Genomic DNA, 21,531 nt, shown 5'->3' with positions numbered 1-21,531 from the left:
TATTTTCGATTCGTTTATAAATTCATTTAAATTGATTTCTTCTTTTTTTAGTTATGAAGAATAAAGAATAAAACAACGTCAAGAGTAAAAAATTATTTTTAACCGCAATATTATTAAAGCAAAGTATTGAAATTGATGTAATTTCAAAAAATGTCAGATTTAGATTTTTCTTTTCGTTCAGATATAAAAATTTGTTTGCGTTGGAAATAATTTTTTCGATTTTGAAGGTAATTGATAAAGATAAAAAACCGAAGATGAAAACTATTTTATTTTCTCAAATGACTATATTTATTTATATGGAAAAAGAAAAATGAGGGAAAGGGGGAACATTTTCTGAGATGAAAATATAATATATGAGTTGGGTGTAGTAGTGTTGATGATGCTAGATGAATGCCAATTAGTTTCAACTTTAATTGGCTGTGTGTCTATGTATATTATACTTGTTAAGAGATTCATGTTTCATTTTTAGGTGCAGGAAACGAGCCAATGGGAGGAAAAAATCAGGTTCGCTGTCCCGTAGGACGGCGAGCATGGTGCCTGGATTCATTGGTGAAGGACAACTTCCGTCTACAACTAAGGCATCATCCTCGAGTTCGTCATCTGCCTCTGGGCGTAGTGAGGATGCTCCAAATTACGGAAGCCTGGCCGGAAGTGATCATCAGCCTCAGTCTCAACTCGAGGACAGTGGAACTGAAGAGAGTCCTATATACATTCTCACATCGACCAAGGATGATCGGAGCTATAAACTCAGAGACTCTAGGTATCACAATAACGAACAATTACATTGCTGGAAATCCGGTATAATAATTATTGGGTAGTGAAAGAAGAATTTTTTCGAAAAGAGAAAATTTTTCTTCTTTTGCAAAGAATGAGATCTAAGAAGCAAAATTTTATTATTTAGATTATTTTCTTCCATATATGTATGAAGAAATAATTTTTATTCGATTCGAATTAATTCGATTTGACAGAGATAAATGATACAGAATATTTCACAGGGAAATCAGGGAATTCAGAGGAAAGTCAGGGAGAGTAAAATTGATCGGGAAATCAAGGGAAAAGTTAGGGAATTTGATCAAAAATACTGGAAAAACTATTAAATTTCTAGGATTTATAAAAAAAATTCTAAATAGAATTCTTGAAGACCTATTATAAAATTATTATTTATAAATTATTTAGCGAATCATTTTACCTAAAAATTCAAAAAATAATTAAATTTTATAAAAGGAGTATTTACAATTTTTATAAGTAACTAGTAAATTTCGAATAATTTCAGACTCAAAATTTTGAAAAATTCATTTTTTAATTAATTATTATATAATATTTTCGAAAACTTTAATAAACTTCTTCAAAACAATTCAATCATTTCCAAAAATCTTAATAAATTCTTCACAGAAATTTGATTAATTTCAATATAATTTTAATGAAATTTCTCAAAAGAATTTAATTATATTTAATAAATTTTAATAAAAATCCATATAACAATTGAATTATTGTCAAGTACAATTTTAATTCAATTCATCGAAAAAATATGTGAAAATTTAATTATTTTCATAATTTTTTTAAAAACAATTTTAATATAATTTTTCGAAAGAATTCAATTATTTTTAATAAAATTTATTACAGAATTTCAATTATTTTGAAAAATATTAATAAAATTCTATATAAAATTGAATTATTTTCAATACAATTTTATTTAGATTCGTCGAAAATTCACAAGAATTTCAATTATTTTGAAAAATATTAATAAAATTCTATATAAGAATTTAGTTATTTCCAATACAATTTTAATCAGATTCGTCGAAAAATTCACAAGAATTTCAATTATTTTCAATGAAATTTACATAAATTCCTCGAAAGAGGAAAAAAATAAAGTTTTTAATAAATTTTAATAAAATTCAATTATTTTGAAAAATATTAATAAAATTATTTGCCAAAATTCAATTATTTTGAAAAATATTAATAAAATTCTATATAAGAATTGAATTATTTTCATAAATAATAAAATTTCTCTTAAAAATTCAATTATTTTCTATGCAATTTACATAAATTTCTCGAAAGAATTCAATTATTTTTAATAAATTTTAATAAAACTCTCCAATTACTTTCATAAATTTTAATAAAATTCAATACAAGCATTAAATTTGAATTAATAAAAATTTAAACTAATAAAAATAAAAGTAATATGAACTTTCTAAAAATTAATTTTTTAATTTTACATAGAAGGAGATGTTGAAACAAATAAAATTCAGTTTTTCTTAGAAAATAAATTTAAAAAAAACCTTATTTTTAATTAATAAAAATTAGTTTTTATACAATAATTTATAAGTAACTCTATTAATGGCTTAGAATGTTAAATTAATTTTACAAATCAAATTATTATTTTTGATTCAAATCTATTATGTTATTATTTAATCTTGAAAAAATTAAATTGGAACTTTATTAATTTTTTAATTTCAAAATGTTAAACAAAATAAATTATCAAAGAATATATTAAAAAACTAATTTCATTCTGCGAATTGAGTGCCAGAGTAAAATTATTATTGTAATACAGATTAAATTTCAAAAGCTTTTAAATTAAAGTTTTAGAAAATTTGAATTTTGAAAAATTTTAATTAAAAATTCTGAAAAAATTAATTTTTTACATCCTAATCCTTTTATTCGAAAATTTTTGAAAAAAGTGTTATTGAAAAATTTTCAAATTATTGGAATTTCATGAAATCGAATTGTGAACAAGTGGATTTCAGAATTATTTTTGTTGTATTTTCTTTTCTTCTTTGATTAAATAATTGAATTCTCAAAAATTATTAAAAATAATTGATTCAGAGAAGAATTGTAAAATTAAAAATTGTAGAAAATAATTGAATTTAAATGTTGAAAATAATTTTTGGTAAAATACAGTGATTGTTATATAAATTAAGGAATTTCGAAAGATTTTAAATGGGAAATTTATAAAAATCTCAATTTTTACGGAAAAATAAGAATAATGAATAAATATTTATTTACAAAAAAAAACTATTGATGTTTTGAATAATTTTACAATTAAAGATACTCAAAAATAAGTTTATTACAAACATTTTTTGTGTATTTTTTATTTTGCTTCTTAGGTTCCTATCTTTGACGCGTTGCATTTTGTGCGCTTATAAGCACAATTAATAATTATTATGGGTTGGGGTATGATATTAATACTTCCGGGTATAATACTCATATTTCCGGCTATAATAAGTTAATGCTATTTTTAAACGATTCTTTCACAATATCGGTTTTCTTATATTAACCAAACAATTATGGAGAAATTATTATTATCAATAATCTACAAATTTTTCAATTCTTTTACAGTTTAATTCAAAATCTCACATTCAGAGGGGAATGTCGTATTTTTTTTATCTGAAAACAATTCGTATTGAATACTTTTTCTATTTTACAAAAAACTATCAAGAGACAAAAAAAATCATCCTGAAATAATCCATCCCCTTTAAAAACTTGAAGCTAACTGCAACGAGTTTCTAATAATAAACACAAAATAAAAGACTTTCTATTTAAAAAAAAGTAGCCGTAAAATTAATAATCAGACAAAATTAATAATATACGCAACAAGTTATATTTTATCGTTTTTCACAATTGCGGTGAGATTATAATAATAAATTTGTATTCATTGAAACTATTTTAATTTTTCATAACGTGTAGGAGGTGTTTTTATTTAAATACCGGAAATCGACAAAAGCGTCACACTCGGAGAATCAATGAATCAAAGTTATTTCCAGTTTCAGAAAGTAAACTGTATCTGATGGTATACATATATATACACACAATGTACCGCAGTAGAACAAAAAAATAGTGTATAAAAGTTATATTGTTTAAATAATGGAATGGCACCCTTTCTTTTTTTCAATTTTATAAAAATGTGCATTTCGAAGATTCCTGATATTAGTTGTAACAGATTTTTAAGTATTCAAAGAGACTGGTTTTCTATGTTACACATATGGATTTAAGGTTAAGCCTTCTGTCATTCTGGACTTTGTTTAAAAACGTTTAAAAAAATAGGTGCAAATTTATGAAAATTATTCAATATTATAAAGTATTTTTTTGGCATTGAAATAGCAAAATCAATTAGATTTTCGATTTTTAAGAGAACTTTGAAATTACTTGACAGGAGAATTGACATAGTAAATAATTACACTGTGCAGAGATTTATTTTTTAAGATATGTATCATACAAACTGGGTGTGGAACATTTTTTTCTTATGCTTCATATAACAAGAAGCAATGAAATCATAAATCAGTAATAGCAATGAAGTGCTTAAGAGAGTATTAAATCTTTAAAAATATCCACTCACCTCTGGAATTATGAGATTTATCGTAAATTAATCTTTTTTGTAAAACTAAACTTTTATAAAAGTAATTTTATTAGTTTTCTTTTATTTTGTAATTATTTCTTTTTGGAAATATTTTGTAATAATTATTTGTAACTTATTATTATTTAATTAATTAATTAATTATTAATACAGATTTTTGTAATAATAGAAGAGAAATAATTGAAGACAATTTTTTGTTGTAGAATAATTGAAATAGCCGGTGGTCGTGAGGTCTTTTCGCAGAGTCGTGCTAAAGTAGCGTCTCGAAAGTCACGCTATCTCACAGCATCGAATTCAGTTCCAAACGATGAAATTTCATCTGAAAAATTATCTGCAAAGAAGAACAACAAATCTCCAAATAGACAAAGTGTGTGGGAATTAAGAAGTCGGTGAGTTAATCAAAAGAAAACTTTAAAAGCCTCGCGTGACTAAAAGAGAGATATGACAATAAAAGAAAAGAAAAAAGAAACAAAACAAAATAAAAAATAAGATAACAGCAATTTTATAAATTTTATTTTCAGATGCGGAGAAACTAAGAGACATCGTATGAATCGAGAAGTAACCGAGACTGTGTTCTCATCCGAAGTGCACTCTGTTCGTCGAAATCCAGTGAAATCAATTCTTGATTACGATTCACCTAAAAGCAATCGCATAATTAATTATGACTCAATATTAAATAGCAATAATATAGAGTATGGTGTACCAAAAAGTATTACCGAATTGGATTATGGACTGACAAAAAATTGTATAGACTATCAATCGAATCATACAACACCAGCTAGAAGTATGGCAATTGTTAGCGATGGAGAGGTCGTTGTATTTGATGACATCGACGATAATTGGCAAGGTCTCAGATTAGATTTAGGATCAACTAATACAACTCAAATCAATAATACAAATTCTGAATTGGGTGTCGATGATACACACAGGGGACGAATACCTCCGGAACCACCTAGTTCTAGCGTTGGCAGTAGTCCAACGTTTCATCAAAATTCATCTGATTTTTTCAAGGTATTATTTCCTCTTCTTTCAATTTTTTATTTCTTAGACTTTATTTATTTCTTGTCTTTCTTATTTAAGGGTTGCCACAAAAATTTAATTTTGTTTTTTCCCTGATTACAAGACAAAATTTTGACTTTTTCCCTGACCCTAAAGAATATTCTCCGATTCACTCTAGAAATGATTAAATACTCAAAAAAAATATTCTATTGCATTTATTTATGAATTTCCTTAAGTGTAAAATTATTCAAAAACACCAATAACTTCATTTTTAAATAAATATTTAATCATTATTTTTGCATGGGAACTAAGATTTTCAAAATTTCTAATTCAAACCTTTTGAAATTTAATTACTTATAAAAAAATATTTATAATAAAACATGAAGATAATTAAAGATGGCCGAGTGATAAAATCATTATTTTATATTATAATATAAGAATATTGTTACTGTAACTTCTTTAAAATTATTTTCATCATTTCAATTCAATTATAATTTCGCGATTTTTTAACTAAAATTCTTATTTAAATCAATTATTTTTAATAATTTTTGATAAAGTTCTTTTGAACTTTACAATTCAGTAAAGTAAATGTCTTGTTTACAATTCAATTTAACGAAATTTCGATTATATGGAAATTCTTCAATTAAATATACATTAGAAAATAAAAACTTGAAATAATTTCAAAAAATTTCAATTAAACTTTTTGAAAAAAATTAATTCCACAGAATTTTTAATTAAAAGTATGAAAAATTCAATTTTTCAAAGATTTTAATTTGCGACTTTTACAAAATTCAATTATTTCTAAAAATTGCAATTATTAGTAACTTCTCCAAAATTCAATTATTATCTTAAACTTTAACTGAAATTAATTTTTAAATCAATTTTTATTAGTAAATTTTACGAGAATTGCATTATTTAAATACAAATATAGATAATTTTTTGAATAATTGAATGTTTCTTAAAATATAATTCTTATACATAATTTTATCAACAAATTTTTGAATAATTGAATTCTTTCGACGAATTTTAATAAAATTTTTAAGAAAAATTACATTTTAGGAGGAATTCGATTAAAATTGTATTAAAAATAATTGAAATTCCGCAATCAATTTTATTATTTATGAAAATAATTAAATTATTGCGACAAAATTTATAAAAAAGTTTCAAACAATTGATTTTTTTGAAAAAATGTATTTAATTCTATTTTTAATATTTGAATTGCTATGAAATTTTTATTATTTTAGAAAATAATTAAATATTCTTGTAGAACTTTGTCAAAATAGTTTTTAAATAATTGAATTCTTTTCGGAAATTTTATTAAAATACATAATAGATTATAATTATTGAATTAAGAAAAATTTTTGAAAACAATTGAAATTTTGCAATGAATTTTATTAAAATTTTTGAAAATAATTGAATTCTTGTAATGAATATTGTTATTTATGAAAATCATTGTCTTCCTCCGAATGATTTTAATATTTATAAAAATAATTAAATCCCTGAAAAGAATTTTAAAATTTATGAAATTAAGTTAATTACTGCGAATAATTTAATGACAAATTTTAAAACATTTGATTTTTTCGAAAAAAATGTATGCAAATTCTATTTTAAATAATTGAATTCCTGTAAAATTTTTTTTTGTTTGGAAGGTAATTGAATATTCGTGTAGAATATTATCAAAATTTTTGTTTAATAATTGAATTCTTTTGGGAAATTTTATTAAAATAGTAGAATATTGAAAATTATCGAATTAAGAAAAATTTTTGCAAATAATCGAAATTTTGCCATGAATTTTATTAAAATTTTTTTAAATAATTGAAATTTTATTACTTTTGAAAATAATTGAATTCTTGTGATAAATACTATTATTTATGAAAATAATTGAGTTTTGCAATGAATTTTATTAAAATTCCTGAAAAGAATTGAATTTCGTCGAAGAATTTTTTTTTTGTTATTTGGAAAATAATTGAATTCTTGAGATGAATATTGTTATTTATAAAAATAATTGAATTTTACAATGAATTTTATAAAAATTTCTAAATATAATTAAATTTTGGCGAAGAATTTTGCTATTTATAAAGATAATTAAAATGTTGACGAGAATTTTCTTTTATTTTTAGAGAATAATTGAATATCTGAAAAGAATTTTAATATTTTTAAAAATATTTGAATTATAAGTAATAACTTTATGGTAGTTCTTCAATAGAATTAAGTTATTCAAAATAAATTATTGTCAGAAATAGAAGAAATTTAAGGTTTTTTCAGAAATTCAGAATTTTCTTATAAATTCTAAACATTAAATTCTTTCCAGTACTTTTAATAAAAATCCCTGATTTTTCTTTGAATTCCCTGACCTGTGGCAGCCTTGTATTTATTTTTTAGTTTTTTATTTGTCTCTTACTTTCTTAATTAGTTTTCTTTCTTAGTTAGCTTTCTTAGCATTCTTAGTTTTCTTATTTGTTTCTTTTGCTTATTTCCCCAAAGTTCTTTACTTGAAGTTTTTATATTTCAATTTTTTTCATGCACTTGAAGCAAATTTTATTGGAATTTGCATTGACTCGAACTGATGGATTAAAAAACAAATTTGAATCTGTCGAAATGAACACATTTCGACAATGTATTTAATCTGTCTTTTGAAATTGTTTATAATATATTGAATTGATTTACAGGTTGTAACACCAGCAAGTGATTGCGAAGCACATTCTCCTTCTCCTGAACGCAATCACAAAGTTACCAGAGTAATTGGCGAATTACCTATTGCACAATATTCCGAAAGTCCTCGACGTTATGGAGTTCGTGAAAATCCACGATTACCAACCCTTTTATCGTCACCTTCTGTTTACATGACACCAAGACCAGGTTTTCCACAAAGAGTATTACCAAACACGCCTAATCAGAAAGAGGTATTTTTTCATATTTTATTAGTAATTAAATATTACTGCAAAGTGACGCTCCACGACAAAACGTAACTTATCTTTTAAAAGTGATAGGTTATCTCGTTCCTGCCCATTTTCCCGAATGAGAGTTCCCGAATGACGATTTTCCCGAATAACTATTTTCCCGATAACCATTTCCCCGAATCTATTTTCCCGAATTATTTTTTTCCCGAATAATTAATTTCCCGAATTATTTTTCTCCCGAATAATTTATTTCCCGAAAAATTTTTTCACGAATTACCTTTTTTTGAATTATTGTATTCGTAAGAATTACAAAAATTAATTTTTTACGGTCGTTGCTATGGTAACATTAAACCTATTTATATTATTAATTACTATTGTTTTAGACGTCAATTTTTGCTTTTTTGGAAGTTATAAGAATAATATTTTAAAAATTTTAAAATATGGACGCGAAAATATTGTTTTATAATCGCTTTATATTTTATATAATTTATATATATTTTTATTTTTTATCAAATAAATACATTCTAATAAATACATTTGTAAAAAATAATGCTGCAAAATATCTCATTCAGGAAATAATTATGTTCGAAAAAAATTATTCGGGAAAATAAACTATTCGACAAAGAAATCATTCGGGAACATAGTAATTCGGGAAAAAAATTATTCGGGAAAATAAACTATTCGACAAAAAAATCATTCGGGAACATATTAATTCGGGAAAAAAATTATTCGGGAAAAAGGTCAATCGGGAAATGCCATTCGGGAAAATGACCGGGAATCTGTTATCTTGATACTTTTCCACTTTAATTCTAATAAATAGTTCATTTTTAATTAACTAAAATCAAATTTTCATTTTTGTATTTTTCCATTTTGTGTATTTTCCGTACTTTTCTCATTTTCACATAAAAAATATAACCTACAATTTTTTTAAGACAAGTTATTTGTTAAGGAACAATAGATATCATAATAAAAAAATTATTATTATTAAAATAATTATTCAAAAAAATATTCATTATTCAAAATCTTCAATATTCTATAAATCTTCTTCCTCAAATTACAAAAAATCAATAGGTAGAGTTACAGTTGCAATTTTTAGAAATAATCAATGATTTTACCACTTAGTTTTGTATTTAAATAATAGAATTATCATTGAATTCTAATAAGAATTGATTTGAAAAAGAATTTCCACAAAAATTTTAAAAATCTAAAAAATTATTTAATTTTGGAAGAACAGCAGTTGTAATTTTTAGAAATAATTAAATTCGAAAAGGTTTTACATTGAAATTATTTGAAATTTCAAATAAAATAAATAACAATAATTTTTGAAATATATTTGTTTAACAAAAATTATTGAATTTTTGAATGATTTAATGCAGAAATTCTAAAAAAATCAGGTTTTTGATAAATTATAATTTCAATTTTTGAAGATAATTGAATTCCCAAAAATAATTTAGAAAATTGAAACAATTAAAAGTTTTGGCAAATTTTATTGAAATAAATTTTATATTTAAAAGAATTTAATTTGATTACTTTTGAAAATTAGTTTAGAATATAATTGTATTTTTGGAAAATTATATTGTGAAAATTTATATTTTGAAAAATTAAATTTTGAAAGCAATAATAAATTTTCATGTTAAAATTTAAAAAAGGCAGTTTTTGTAACTAACAATAGGCTGTAAAATTTTACGTACTTGCAGTTTTGTTGGTTAAAATAAAAAAAAAAATAATGTAATAGAAAAATTTAATATCTATTTCGTTTTTTTTTAACAGAAAGAAGATAATTGCAATGAGAGTTTAAATATACAAGAATCTGTGATAGAGTCGGCTGTTATGCATTCAGAGGATCAAAATACAAATTCTTTAACGCCTTTAAATAAAACAGAAGTCGACGATAAGGATGATGATCCTTTGACTACATCTGTCTTACCATCGGAAACAATTAGCAGTCTTGTTTCACCAGGAGGCAGTACATTCGATTATTTGTACGAATTTTCCGAGACACGAAAAGTTCTCGAGGAATTCTTCAAGTGTCCACCTCCATCGGAAGAAAAGGAAAATAATACAGATTCTTTTGCTTTTCAAGTGAGTTTTCTTTGCTTTAAATTCTTTAATTTTGTTGAAATTTAAAAAGAGTAAAAATTAAATTTATCCTATAAATTAAAAAAAAAATTTTTGTTTTTAATATATTTAATATTTTTTTTTAATTTTAAGTATATTTAAAAAATAAACAGAATAAAACTACTAGAATTACATTTGTAATTTTTACAAAAACACTTAGCAATATAAATATTATTTACAGGATCTTGATTATGAACTGAGGAGACAAGGCGGTAGTTCCTATGTTGGTCAACGGTTAGCAAGCGGACTTCCTAACGAGGAAGTATTAGTTCACGAATCTCCGAAAAAGCAAAAATCAGACTATCCTCAAACGGTTCGTTAAATATCGAATTTTTATAAAAAATTCTGAATAAGAAACGACCTTTTTTTGTAATTTTATTTCGACTGAAACGATAAATTTTTCTATATTTTTTTCTTTTCAGACCATCGAACATGAAAGTAATTTCCTGGATTTATCGATGGGCACTGGAAGCAGTGAAGATTTGGGAGAAACAGAAGTGGGATTACAAGTTGGACATTCTCGAAATTTTACCCTAAGTCCAGAAACGACAGACTGCGATAGCAATTGTGGTGATCTAGATAGTGAAATGTCCCTTATGATGATGGACAATGAATTGTTGCCCGCTAGTGGATTACTTGGATCAGTGGGAGATTTAGGAAATAATTCTGATTCCCTAAGGATATATACCAGTATGCCTGTTCTCGAAGATGGTCTCTCAAGTGGACACGCAAGCGATACAGATAACAACAATCCCACTGTAATGCTAATGAAACGGCAAATCAATGAAATTGAAAAGGAAATAATCCAAAGAACACGAAACGATATGCTAGGCACTGACAATGATACGGGAAAGGATGTCAGTTTAAATGTTACTAAAGATATTTTACATACACTTAAAACAGCGTCACCTGATTTATTCGTGAAAAAAGAGAATTCCTATGACACTAGTGAATTGCAATTAGATGGTTTAGATCCATTGGCAACTCCACCACCTCCAGCACCTCAGGGAAGGCAGAGTGTTAATTTAGAAATTGGAGGCGAGGTTGAAGCTGCTATTAAGGATATTAAAATGGCACTACAGAGAACTAAAATACTACCCGCTAAATCACCCTCTGAAGATCATTTGGAGTCGAGTGTGAGTCCCATTTGGATTCCAAGGTAAGTGTCACACCGTTTGAAGTATTCCAAAACGCGTGGTGGTTAAAAAAAAAAATTAAACTGCGAAAAAGAAGCAATAAATAGAATTCGCACTCTTTTACTAAAATCAACTTTTTAATACTTTTTTTACAATTAGCTACTATTTGAAAACCTTTTTTAGATTTGTGCCATTAAAAACTACTTTTTCCTTTTTATTGAGAATTTGCACTACTTTCCATCGGTTAATAGTTGAAATAAAGATATAATTCTCAAAAATTTTAATAAAATTTTTAGAGAAACTTCACAATTATTTTAATAAAAATTCATTGAAGCGATACAATTATTTTCAAAAAATTTAAGAATATTTTTTTGTCAAGAATTTAATTATTTTTAATACAATTTGAATTCAATTATTCGAAATAATTGAATTATTCTTTTAAATTTTAATAAAATGATTCAAAAAGATCAATTATTTCCAGAAACGTTAATAAAATTCTTCATAAGAATTCAATTATTTTTTTTAAATAATAACATTTTTCATAGGAATTCAATTATTTCCATAAATAATAAAATTCTTCGCAAGAATTCTTTATAGGATTTCAAATATATTTAATACAATTTTAAATTCTTTCAAAGTTAATTTAAAATTGTATTAAAAATAATTGAAAAAATTGTAGATAATAAAATTCTTCGCAAGAATTCAATTATTTTTACAAATAATGAAATTTTTCACAGGAATTCAATTATATAAAAAAAAATTAATAAAATTCGTTGCATGAATTCAATTATTTTCACAAACAATGCAATTTTTTGCTCAAATGCAATTATTTTAAATATCTACTATTTTAATAAACTATCTGAAAAGAGTTTAATTATTTTTAAAAAAATTTAATAATATTGCTTAAAAGAATTTAATTATTTTCAAAAAATTTAATAATATTCCTTAAAAGAATTCAATTATTTTCATAAATAATTAAATTCGTCCTAAGAATTCCATTATGTTTAATACAATTTTAATTGAATTATTAAAAATAATTGAATTATTCTTTAAAATTTTAATAAAATGATTCAAAAAGATCAAATAATTTCCAGAAACTAATAAAATTCTTCACATCAATTCGAGTATTTTCATAAATAATAAAATTCTTCGTACAAATTCAATTACTTTCAATACAATTTTTAGAAAGAATTACATTATTTTTATCATCTTAATGAAATTTTACACAAGAATTGAATTATTTTCAATACAATCTTAATTGAATTCATCTAAAAAAAATTCGAGAGTTCAATTAATTTCATAAATATATAATAAAATTCTTTAGAGAAATTCAATTATTTTTAAAACTTTTCATAAAGTTCTTTTTAGAAGAATTCAATTCTTTTTAATACAATTTGAATTCAATTAATCGAAATAATTGAATTATTATTCTTTTAAATTTTATTAAAATAATTCAAAAAGATCAATTATTTCCAGAAAAACATTAATAAAATTCTTCATAAGAATTCAATTATTTTTTCAAATAATAAAATTATTCACAGAAATTCAATTATTTCCGTAAATAATAAAATTCTTCGCAAGAATTCTTTGCCAGATTTCAATTATTTTTAATACAATTTGATATGAATTTCTCGAAAGAATTTAATTATTTCAAAAAATTTCAATAAAATTCTTCCCAAGAATTCAATTATTTTTACAAATAATAAAATTCTTCCCAAGAATTCAATTATTTTTAGAAATAATAAAATTTTTCACAGAAATTCAATTATTTCGATAAATAATAAAATTCTTCGCGAGAATTCTTTTCCGGATGTCAATTATTTTTAATACAATTTTCAATGAATTTCTCGAAAGAATTTAATTATTTCCAAAAATTTTAATAAAATTCTTCCCAAGAATTCAACTATTTTTACAAATAATGAAATTTGTCACAGGAATTCAATTATTTAAAAAAAAATTAATAAAATTCGTTGCACAAATTCAATTATTTTTATTAGTAATAAAAAAAATCCTTACAGATTTTTAATTATTTTTAATATTTTAAATAAACTTCCTCGAAAATTTTAATTGTTTTTAAAAAATTTATTAGAATTCTTGGAATGAAATCAATTATTTTCAAAAATTTTTGTAAAATTCTCTATAAGTATTCGATTCTCAGAAGTAATCAATTATTCTATGAGTTAATTGTCTTTTGTATTTAAATAATTGAATTCTGGTAGAACTTCCTAATAAGAATTGATTCAAAAATGAATTTCAGTTAAAATTTTAGATAATAATTGAATGTGTATATACAAAATAGAATCCGTATGATTTTTGTGAATCAACTAAAACGAGTTTTTTTTAGTCATCAAAATTTGATAGCTGCTTTTTTACTACTTTTTTCATTCTTAAAACTGCTTTTTGCTCCTTTTTTAAAATTAATTATTGAGTGCGAATCCTGAATGTATTAACGGGTCTTAAAATTTATCAACATGAGTTTTGGAATACTTGCGGTGAAAATTACAGAATTAAGTAATACAAGTGCATCTAACTAAGATATAGTTTACTCGATGGCAGACGGAGAGTCTGCACAGAAACTAACAGCGAAGATTCGGAAATAAGAAGGGGTCTCGAGGAAAGAGAACTAGAGGTCGGCGAAGAAGGCGTCGATGAAGAGGAGGCTGACACTGATCTCGAAACGGATCGCCTACTTGGTCAACAACGAACCGACGATCAAGGATTTTACGATGACAAGGTAAATTTTGGAAAAATTTTTCCCTCTAAGATGCTGCTTAGTCTACAGAAAAGCAAATATTTTTTCTCTTTTTTTTATGAACAAAAAAAAAATCTGTCGACTATAGTAGAATCTTAGCCAATTGTTAGAGTTTAATTTTTCGATCCTTTATACATAATAATAATAATAATTAGCCAGCAAAACGTGTGTTACTCAATGTATAACGCTCTAACGACTAATAATGACTTGATGTTGCACAGGGGTGGAGGAAACCTAAGACTAGGACAATGTTACCATCAATGAGTGCAAAAATTGCAACTCCAAAGCAAACGCCTCCCAAAACCTTAAGTGTCACTCCTTTAGAACCAATTGCACAATCCGAACCGTTGCCATCAACTTCGGCCTCTATTTCCCCACCTCCCGTAGTAACAGTCATTCAATCATCTCCTTCGGAACGCGAAATATCTTCCCCTACACAACCTACGTCGAGTCCACAGAAGACCCCGATTAAAAACTCTCCCTCACCTCCCCAGAGCCACCAGGAATCCAGCAGTAAGGTGAAAAAGGTGCCCCTTCAAATGCTATGGTTGTTAGCCTCTGCCTCTGCCTCTGACTATGGCTTGTAGAATAGAGTTTTACCTTATAGTCTGCAATGCCAAACAAAACAACAAAACAATGTCATGTTTTTTTTTTCATTTTATTTCACACTCACAGACACTGATTTTCAATATCCAACACTACATTCATTTTTTTTTTTGCCAATCACTTAGAGTTTATAAAGTCTTCTTTTTTTATCTTGCTTCGATTGAATGAAGACATTTAAATAATACCGGACTAACTTTTTCAATAATTATATGTATATTTTTGAAAAATTTTCAATTATTTTCATAAACCAATTATTTTTATGAATTTTAACAAAATAATTCAAAACAATTCAATTATTTTAAAAAGTTTAATAAAATTCTTTGCACCAATTCGAGTATTTTCATAAATAATAAAATTCTTCGCAGAAATTCAATTACTTTCATTTTATAAAATTTCTTAAAAGAATTTAATTATTTTAATAAATTGTAATAAAATTTTAGGAAGAATTCAAGTATTCAAAAAAATTTAATAATATTCTACACAGAAATTCAATTATTTTCACAAATAATAAAATAACTACTACCAAGAATTCAATTATATTCATAAATAATAAATTTTTTGATATAAGAATTGAATTATTTTTTAAAATTTTAATAAAATTCTTCGCAAAAATTTAATAATTATTATCAATTTTAATGAGATCAATTATTTTAAAAAATTTGACTAAAATTCTTGACCGTAATTCAATTATTTTTATAAATAAAAAATTTTCTACAGGAATTCAATTATTCTCATAAATAATAACTTTTATGCAGAAATTAAATTAATATTAAATTTTTTTTGAAATTCTTCACAAGAATTAAATTATTTTGATTAAAAATTAAAATTCTCAGCAGGAATTCAATTATTTATCTACTTTTGAAGAAAATTCTTCGCAAAATTCAATTATTTTTATTAATAATAAAATTCTTGGTAGAAGTTCAATTATTTAAAAAAATTTAACTAAAATTCTTGACCGTAATTCAATTATTTTCATAATAAATAAAAAATTTTCCACAGGAATTCAATTATTTTCATAAATATTAATAACTTTTATGCAGAAATTGAATTAATATTAAATTTTTTTGAAATTCTTCACAAGAATTAAATTATTTTGATTAAAAATTTGAATTCTCAACAGGAATTCAATTATTTATCTACTTTTGAAGAAAATTCTTCGCAAAATTCAGTTTTTTCATTAATAATAAAATTCTGGGCAGGTGTTCAATTATTTAAAAAAATTTAACTAAAATTCTTGACCGTAATTCAATTATTTTCATAAAAAATAAAAAATTTTCCACAGGAATTCAATTATTTTCATAAATAATAACATTTATGCAGATTAAATTTTTTTTAAATTCTTCACAAGAATTAAATTAATTTGATTAAAAATTAAAATTCTCAACAGGAATTCAATTATTTATCAACATTTTAAGAAAATTCTTTGCAGAATTCAATTATTTTTATTAATAATAAAATTTGTAACAGAAATTCAATTATTATTAAAAATTACAATGAAATTCTTTGCAAAAATTAAAGTATTTTTATAAATAATAAATCTATTGTTAAGAATTCAATTATTTAATATTTTGCAATTCAATTATTTTTATAAATAATAAAATTTTTTAGATGATTTAAATTAATAATTTTTAAAAAATTCTTTGCAAAAATTCAATCATTATATTCATAAATTTTCATAAAGTTTTTCAAAACAATTTAATTTCTTTCAAAAATTTTAATAATATTCTTCTTAACAATTCGAGTATTTTCATAAATAAAAAAATAAGGCTTTTGAAAAATTGCAATTAGAATTTTTTGATGATAGTTAAATTCTCGAAAATAATTTTTGAAAAATTGACACAATTGGAAATGTTGTTAAATTTCAATGAAATAAATTTAATATTTCAAGAAATGTTATTTATTTACTTTTAAAAGAATTATAACAAGAAATGAAAGAATTTATTATAAATAAAATAATTATTTATTCGAATATCTTTTTTGAAGAATTTTAACTGAAAATTTGGAAAATAATTGAATTTTACAAAAATTTATATAATTGAAACTATCAGCAAAATAAGGAAAGAAATTAATATTTTTTCTGAAAATCAGGGAAATTGATAGCAAAATTTTTGTAATAAACCTGAGTAAAGAAGTTATTTTTTCTGGAGATTGAATTAATAAATTAATTAATTCTAATTATTAAATATTAAATAGTAAGTTTTATAAAACATATAATTATTAAAAAAGTTGACGTCCGTTGAAAATTTATAGTTATAAATTAATATCTAAGGAAACTTTCTTTTTTTGTGATAATATAAATTATAATATAAATTATTTTCAAGCAAGATTTTCTAGTAACAGAAAAAAATAAAGCAAACTTTTTAATATTTATATCAATTAAAAGAAACTGTTTATTGTGCAAATAGAGAAATATTGCAAATTTATCATTTTCCATTACCATTATAAAGTCTAATCGTTGAAATAACTTGTTATACACGTTAAATCCTTTGGTATCGATTGCATGAGTTTTATTCAGCATTTAAAAACAGAAAAATCGTTAAAAAAAGGTAGTAAAATTCTTAATTTGAAACTTTTTTTACAAACAATTTTTTTTCTCCCGTAAAAGAAAAAAGTTTATTTTATCGTTTCAAAAATGAATTGATTAAATTAATTGAATTAATAATAATGTTTATCATTTACGTCGAGTACCAATTATTGGAAATTAATGTAAACTACAGGAAATAAATGTCAACTCAATATAATTTATAATTTTTTATAAACAAAAAAAAAGTGTTAGAAATTTAAATTTAATTTGATTATTTTGAACTTTGAGAGAATTATAATTTTTTTTCCTTCTATTTTTATGGGGACAAAGTTTTTTCATGAATGTATGTTGCACGTCTGTATGTGTTTTTTTTTCGTAAATTTATATAAAATATGAATCCATCGAGATTATTGAATATTTGAATTAATTTCACTTTATAAATGTTAAATTTATACTGTCGTTTCGATTTTGAATATATTTGAATTTTGAAATGTTTCAAATTTTAATACAAAAATCATGATGGGTTTTTTCATTGAATATATTCATAAATAGAGAAGAAATTTTTGTTGACTATATGCAAAAATTACAATATTGATATTTTTTCAGGATAAGGAGGGGAAGAAGAAGAGCAGAAACAAAGAAGGTAATGAGAATTTTTTCTTTTTTTGGGATTTCTGGTTTGTGAATCTAATTTGGTACTTCAATTTTTTTTTTAATTTTCGCTTTTTTCGACAATTTATATTAACCTCATCGCGGGAAAAATTTATTGAACTTTACATTTCGCCTCGTTTTACATAAATTGATTATCAATTTTGTTGGTTGGGATATTAAATTCCTTTGCTCTCCATTTATTTATTTTTTATTATTCTTCTTATTGCTTTTATATTTCCGGTGCTGAACATTTAAAAAAATTCACTATATTTCAATTTTTTTCTTAGATTCTCCAAATTTTTAGTTACAATTCTTCAAAAAATGCAATAATATTTAAAAATAATTTTTTAAAGTGAAAAAATAAAATTTTTTGAAATATAAAATTTACTTTAATTAAATTTTAGAAAATTTCCTATTTTTTCAATTTTTGAAATTGTTTTCGAGAATTCAACTATTTTCAAAAAAATTTAATTACGATTTTTTAAGAACTTTCAAAATACTTTCAATGTAAAACCTTTTTGAACTTTAATTATTTCTATAAAAATTAGAACTCCAATTCATCCAATTTATACTAATTAATTATTCTTCTTTATTGATTTCTGAAATTTTAATAAAATTCAATTCTTTTCATAAATAATAACATTCTTCGTAAGAATTCAATTATTTTTATAGATAAGAAATTTTTTTGCAAAAATTCAATTATTTTTAAACAAAATTTTAATATTTCACAAACGAATAAAATTATTTTCTAAAATTTTAATAAATCCTTCAAAACAATTCAATTATATTTATAAATAGTACATTCTTGGCAAAAATTCAATTATTTTCAAAAAAATTTCACGAAAGAATTCAATTTTTTTTATTAATTCCTTATAAATTATTTCAAAAGAATTCAATTATTTTCTAAAATTTTTATAAAATTCAATAATTAAATTAATGTTTAATTTCAATTATGAAACATTTTTAAAATTTTTATTTATTCTCTTAATATTATTTATTTAATGTAAAACGTTGGCGCAATATTTAAGTGAAAATAAGAAATTGGTGGATAAAAAGCAATTTTTGCTTAATGCATGTTTAGTGGTTTGATTACTAACAAAAATTTTATTCTGGTATAAGTAGAAAAAATAAGGAAAAATAAGTAGAAAAAAATAGGCACAGCACAATTAACGAAATTGTGAATAAACAAAATTTCAGATAAATAGCTCGTAGGTAAATTTGTAAAAGTTTAATTTAGAATTGGTGAATTTCAGAAGCATGACCTGTTGAAAATGAGAATACTAATTGTATTTTTAATCTTCCTTAAACGCTGCTTCAATTTGGACCTGGTTGCATGTATTTGCCTCCATCGACTAACACGTGGTGGGTACATTTTTTTTTCTCGAATTATATAACTTTTATTCCCTCTCTCTAATATTTTTTTTTCCTTTAATTTGAAAATAATAATCAGCCTTTCTCTTTCCATTGGAATGTGCGTGTTAATATCGACTCGCATTCTCGTAAACACGAAAGTAATTACATACTCATGAGGGAATAAATGACTTAATAATTGTTGAATTAACCATGTCTGCGGAGCAGTGCTTTACTCTGCACTATAATATCGTAACGTCAACTAGTGTCATGTCAAAGAAGACGCAAACAGTTCAAGGCATTAATAAATTTCTATTTTCAATTTATTTACAAATCATCTCTCAAATCTTTGAGTAAATTTACTCTTTTTTTTTTTATTTCTTCAACACGAATGATTTTATCTTTTCTTTGATTGTAAAAAGATTTTTTTTATCAGTATCGTAATTCAGTTACTGTCAAATTTGTCCATCAGATAGCAGTCTTTGAGATGATCTACAGCTTCTCTGTAATTAAAAGAAACTCTATTTTTCCAGTCAGTGAAATTTTTACTAATAATCGATGAAAAATAAAAAAAATAGAGTAAAAAAGTAAAAATAGAAGAAAGTGGAATAAAAAAAAGTGAATTAAAGTAAAGTGAATAGAAAGTAAATAGAATAAAAAAGTAAATTAAACTAAAGTGAGAAAATAAATAGAATAAAAAATTAAAAATAGAATTGAAAAATAAAAAATTGAATAAAAAAGCAAAAATAAAAGAAAGAAAATAAAAAAATAAAAAAAAAATGGAATAAAGGAACAAAAAGTAAAAATAAAAAAAACCAAAAGTGAAATAGAGGAAAATAGTAAAAATAGAAAAAGAGAAGAAGTTGCAAGTGATTATTCGATGAGTGAAGTGAAATAAACAAAAAATGAAATCGGAAAAAAGTGACGACCTGGATTTTATCATAAGTGATCCGAATTTAGTGATTAGTTGTAGTAATAAGGAAAATAATAATGAGAATGAGAAATTTTTGGAAATTGTTCCCGTTTCAACGATAAGAGCACTTCACTGCTCCGCAGACTATTTCGCTGTATTTGGCACTTTAGTTGATCAATCTTCTAATTCAAAATGGTATGTTTCAATGACAATTTCAGCCCTGCTGAACGATCCATCAGTCCTAATCGAGGGTGTTCTCTTTCGAGCGAGATATCTTGGATCAACGCAATTGGTCTGCGAAGGACAACCAACAAAATCGACTCGCATGTGCCAGGCGGAAGAGGCCGTCTCCAGGATAAAGGTAATTTTCTCTTTCTTTCTCTCTCTATCTCTCTATCTCTCTCTCTCTCAATAAAATTTTCTGACAAAAATAATTTTACATATTATAGCACAAGTAATGAACGTATACATATGTAATAAATTCTCTTAAAAAAATTTCTCTTAAAGACAACGCACGAAAAAATTAGGTCGTCATAAACTAAAATGACTCAAATGTAGCGAATAATTCCAAAAAAAAGAAGAATATTTTTAATTTTTTGTTCATTTTGAATATTTATTTTTAACGTCGGTGAAATCCACAATGTTTATTATCCAACGATTGTGGGAAAAAAATATTTTTCACTCAAAAAACAAAATTGTTACAAAAATTTGAATAGAAAAAAGTTTTTTTTCTATATTTGTTTATTATAAACGTTGTGAACTTCACCGACGTTATTTTTATTTACTTAGAGAAGATTCTTCTTTTATTTTTATTTATTTGAAAGAATATTCTTTCAATTTTTCTTCATTGAAAGAATTTATTTTTCTATTTATTTGAAAGAATATTTTTCTTATTTTTTATTTCTTTAAAAGAATATTTTTTGAATTTTTGTTTATTTGAAAGTATTGAATATTTAAAAGAATTATTTTCAAATAAAATTATTTTCAAATTTTTATTTCTTTTTAATTTCTATTTCTTTGAAAGAATATTTTTTGAATTTTTTATTTATTTGAAAGAATATTTCTTTTTAGTTTCTATTTCTTTATAAGAATATTTTTTGAATTTTTATTTATTTGAAAATATATTGAATTTTCGAAAAATAAAATTATTTTGAAATTTTTATTTGTTTGAAAGAATATTTTTTGAATTTAATTTATTTCTTTAAAAGAATATTTATTTTTAGTTTCTATT

At 23.3% G+C, this 21,531-nt stretch overlaps 1 protein-coding gene across 10 annotated transcripts in view; it reads left to right on the top strand.

Moving 5' to 3' along the window:
- The window catches only part of LOC122509419, a 50,739-nt gene that overhangs the window by 10,350 nt on the left and 18,858 nt on the right, over positions 1–21,531 (top strand). For 3 of the 10 annotated variants that reach the window (XM_043623476.1, XM_043623475.1, XM_043623468.1), the window contains exons 4-14: positions 470–760; positions 4,555–4,740; positions 4,873–5,362; positions 8,020–8,253; positions 10,021–10,332; positions 10,550–10,681; positions 10,791–11,527; positions 14,046–14,238; positions 14,478–14,783; positions 17,993–18,029; positions 20,519–20,661. In XM_043623476.1, the coding sequence (XP_043479411.1) occupies positions 470–760; positions 4,555–4,740; positions 4,873–5,362; positions 8,020–8,253; positions 10,021–10,332; positions 10,550–10,681; positions 10,791–11,527; positions 14,046–14,238; positions 14,478–14,783; positions 17,993–18,029; positions 20,519–20,661 (3,061 nt within the window). Of the gene's footprint in view, positions 1–469; positions 761–3,766; positions 4,042–4,554; positions 4,741–4,872; positions 5,363–8,019; positions 8,254–10,020; positions 10,333–10,549; positions 10,682–10,790; positions 11,528–14,045; positions 14,239–14,477; positions 14,784–17,992; positions 18,030–20,518; positions 20,662–21,531 lie in introns of those variants that run through there. The other 7 variants (XM_043623477.1, XM_043623470.1, XM_043623469.1 and 4 more) reach the window with 6 other exon arrangements.

The sequence above is a fragment of the Leptopilina heterotoma genome, unplaced genomic scaffold (assembly GCF_015476425.1).
Source record: "Leptopilina heterotoma isolate Lh14 unplaced genomic scaffold, ASM1547642v1 Lhet_60, whole genome shotgun sequence".
In the NCBI taxonomy this organism is placed as follows: domain Eukaryota; kingdom Metazoa; phylum Arthropoda; class Insecta; order Hymenoptera; family Figitidae; genus Leptopilina; species Leptopilina heterotoma.
This window is presented reverse-complemented; position numbering and strand designations above follow the sequence as displayed.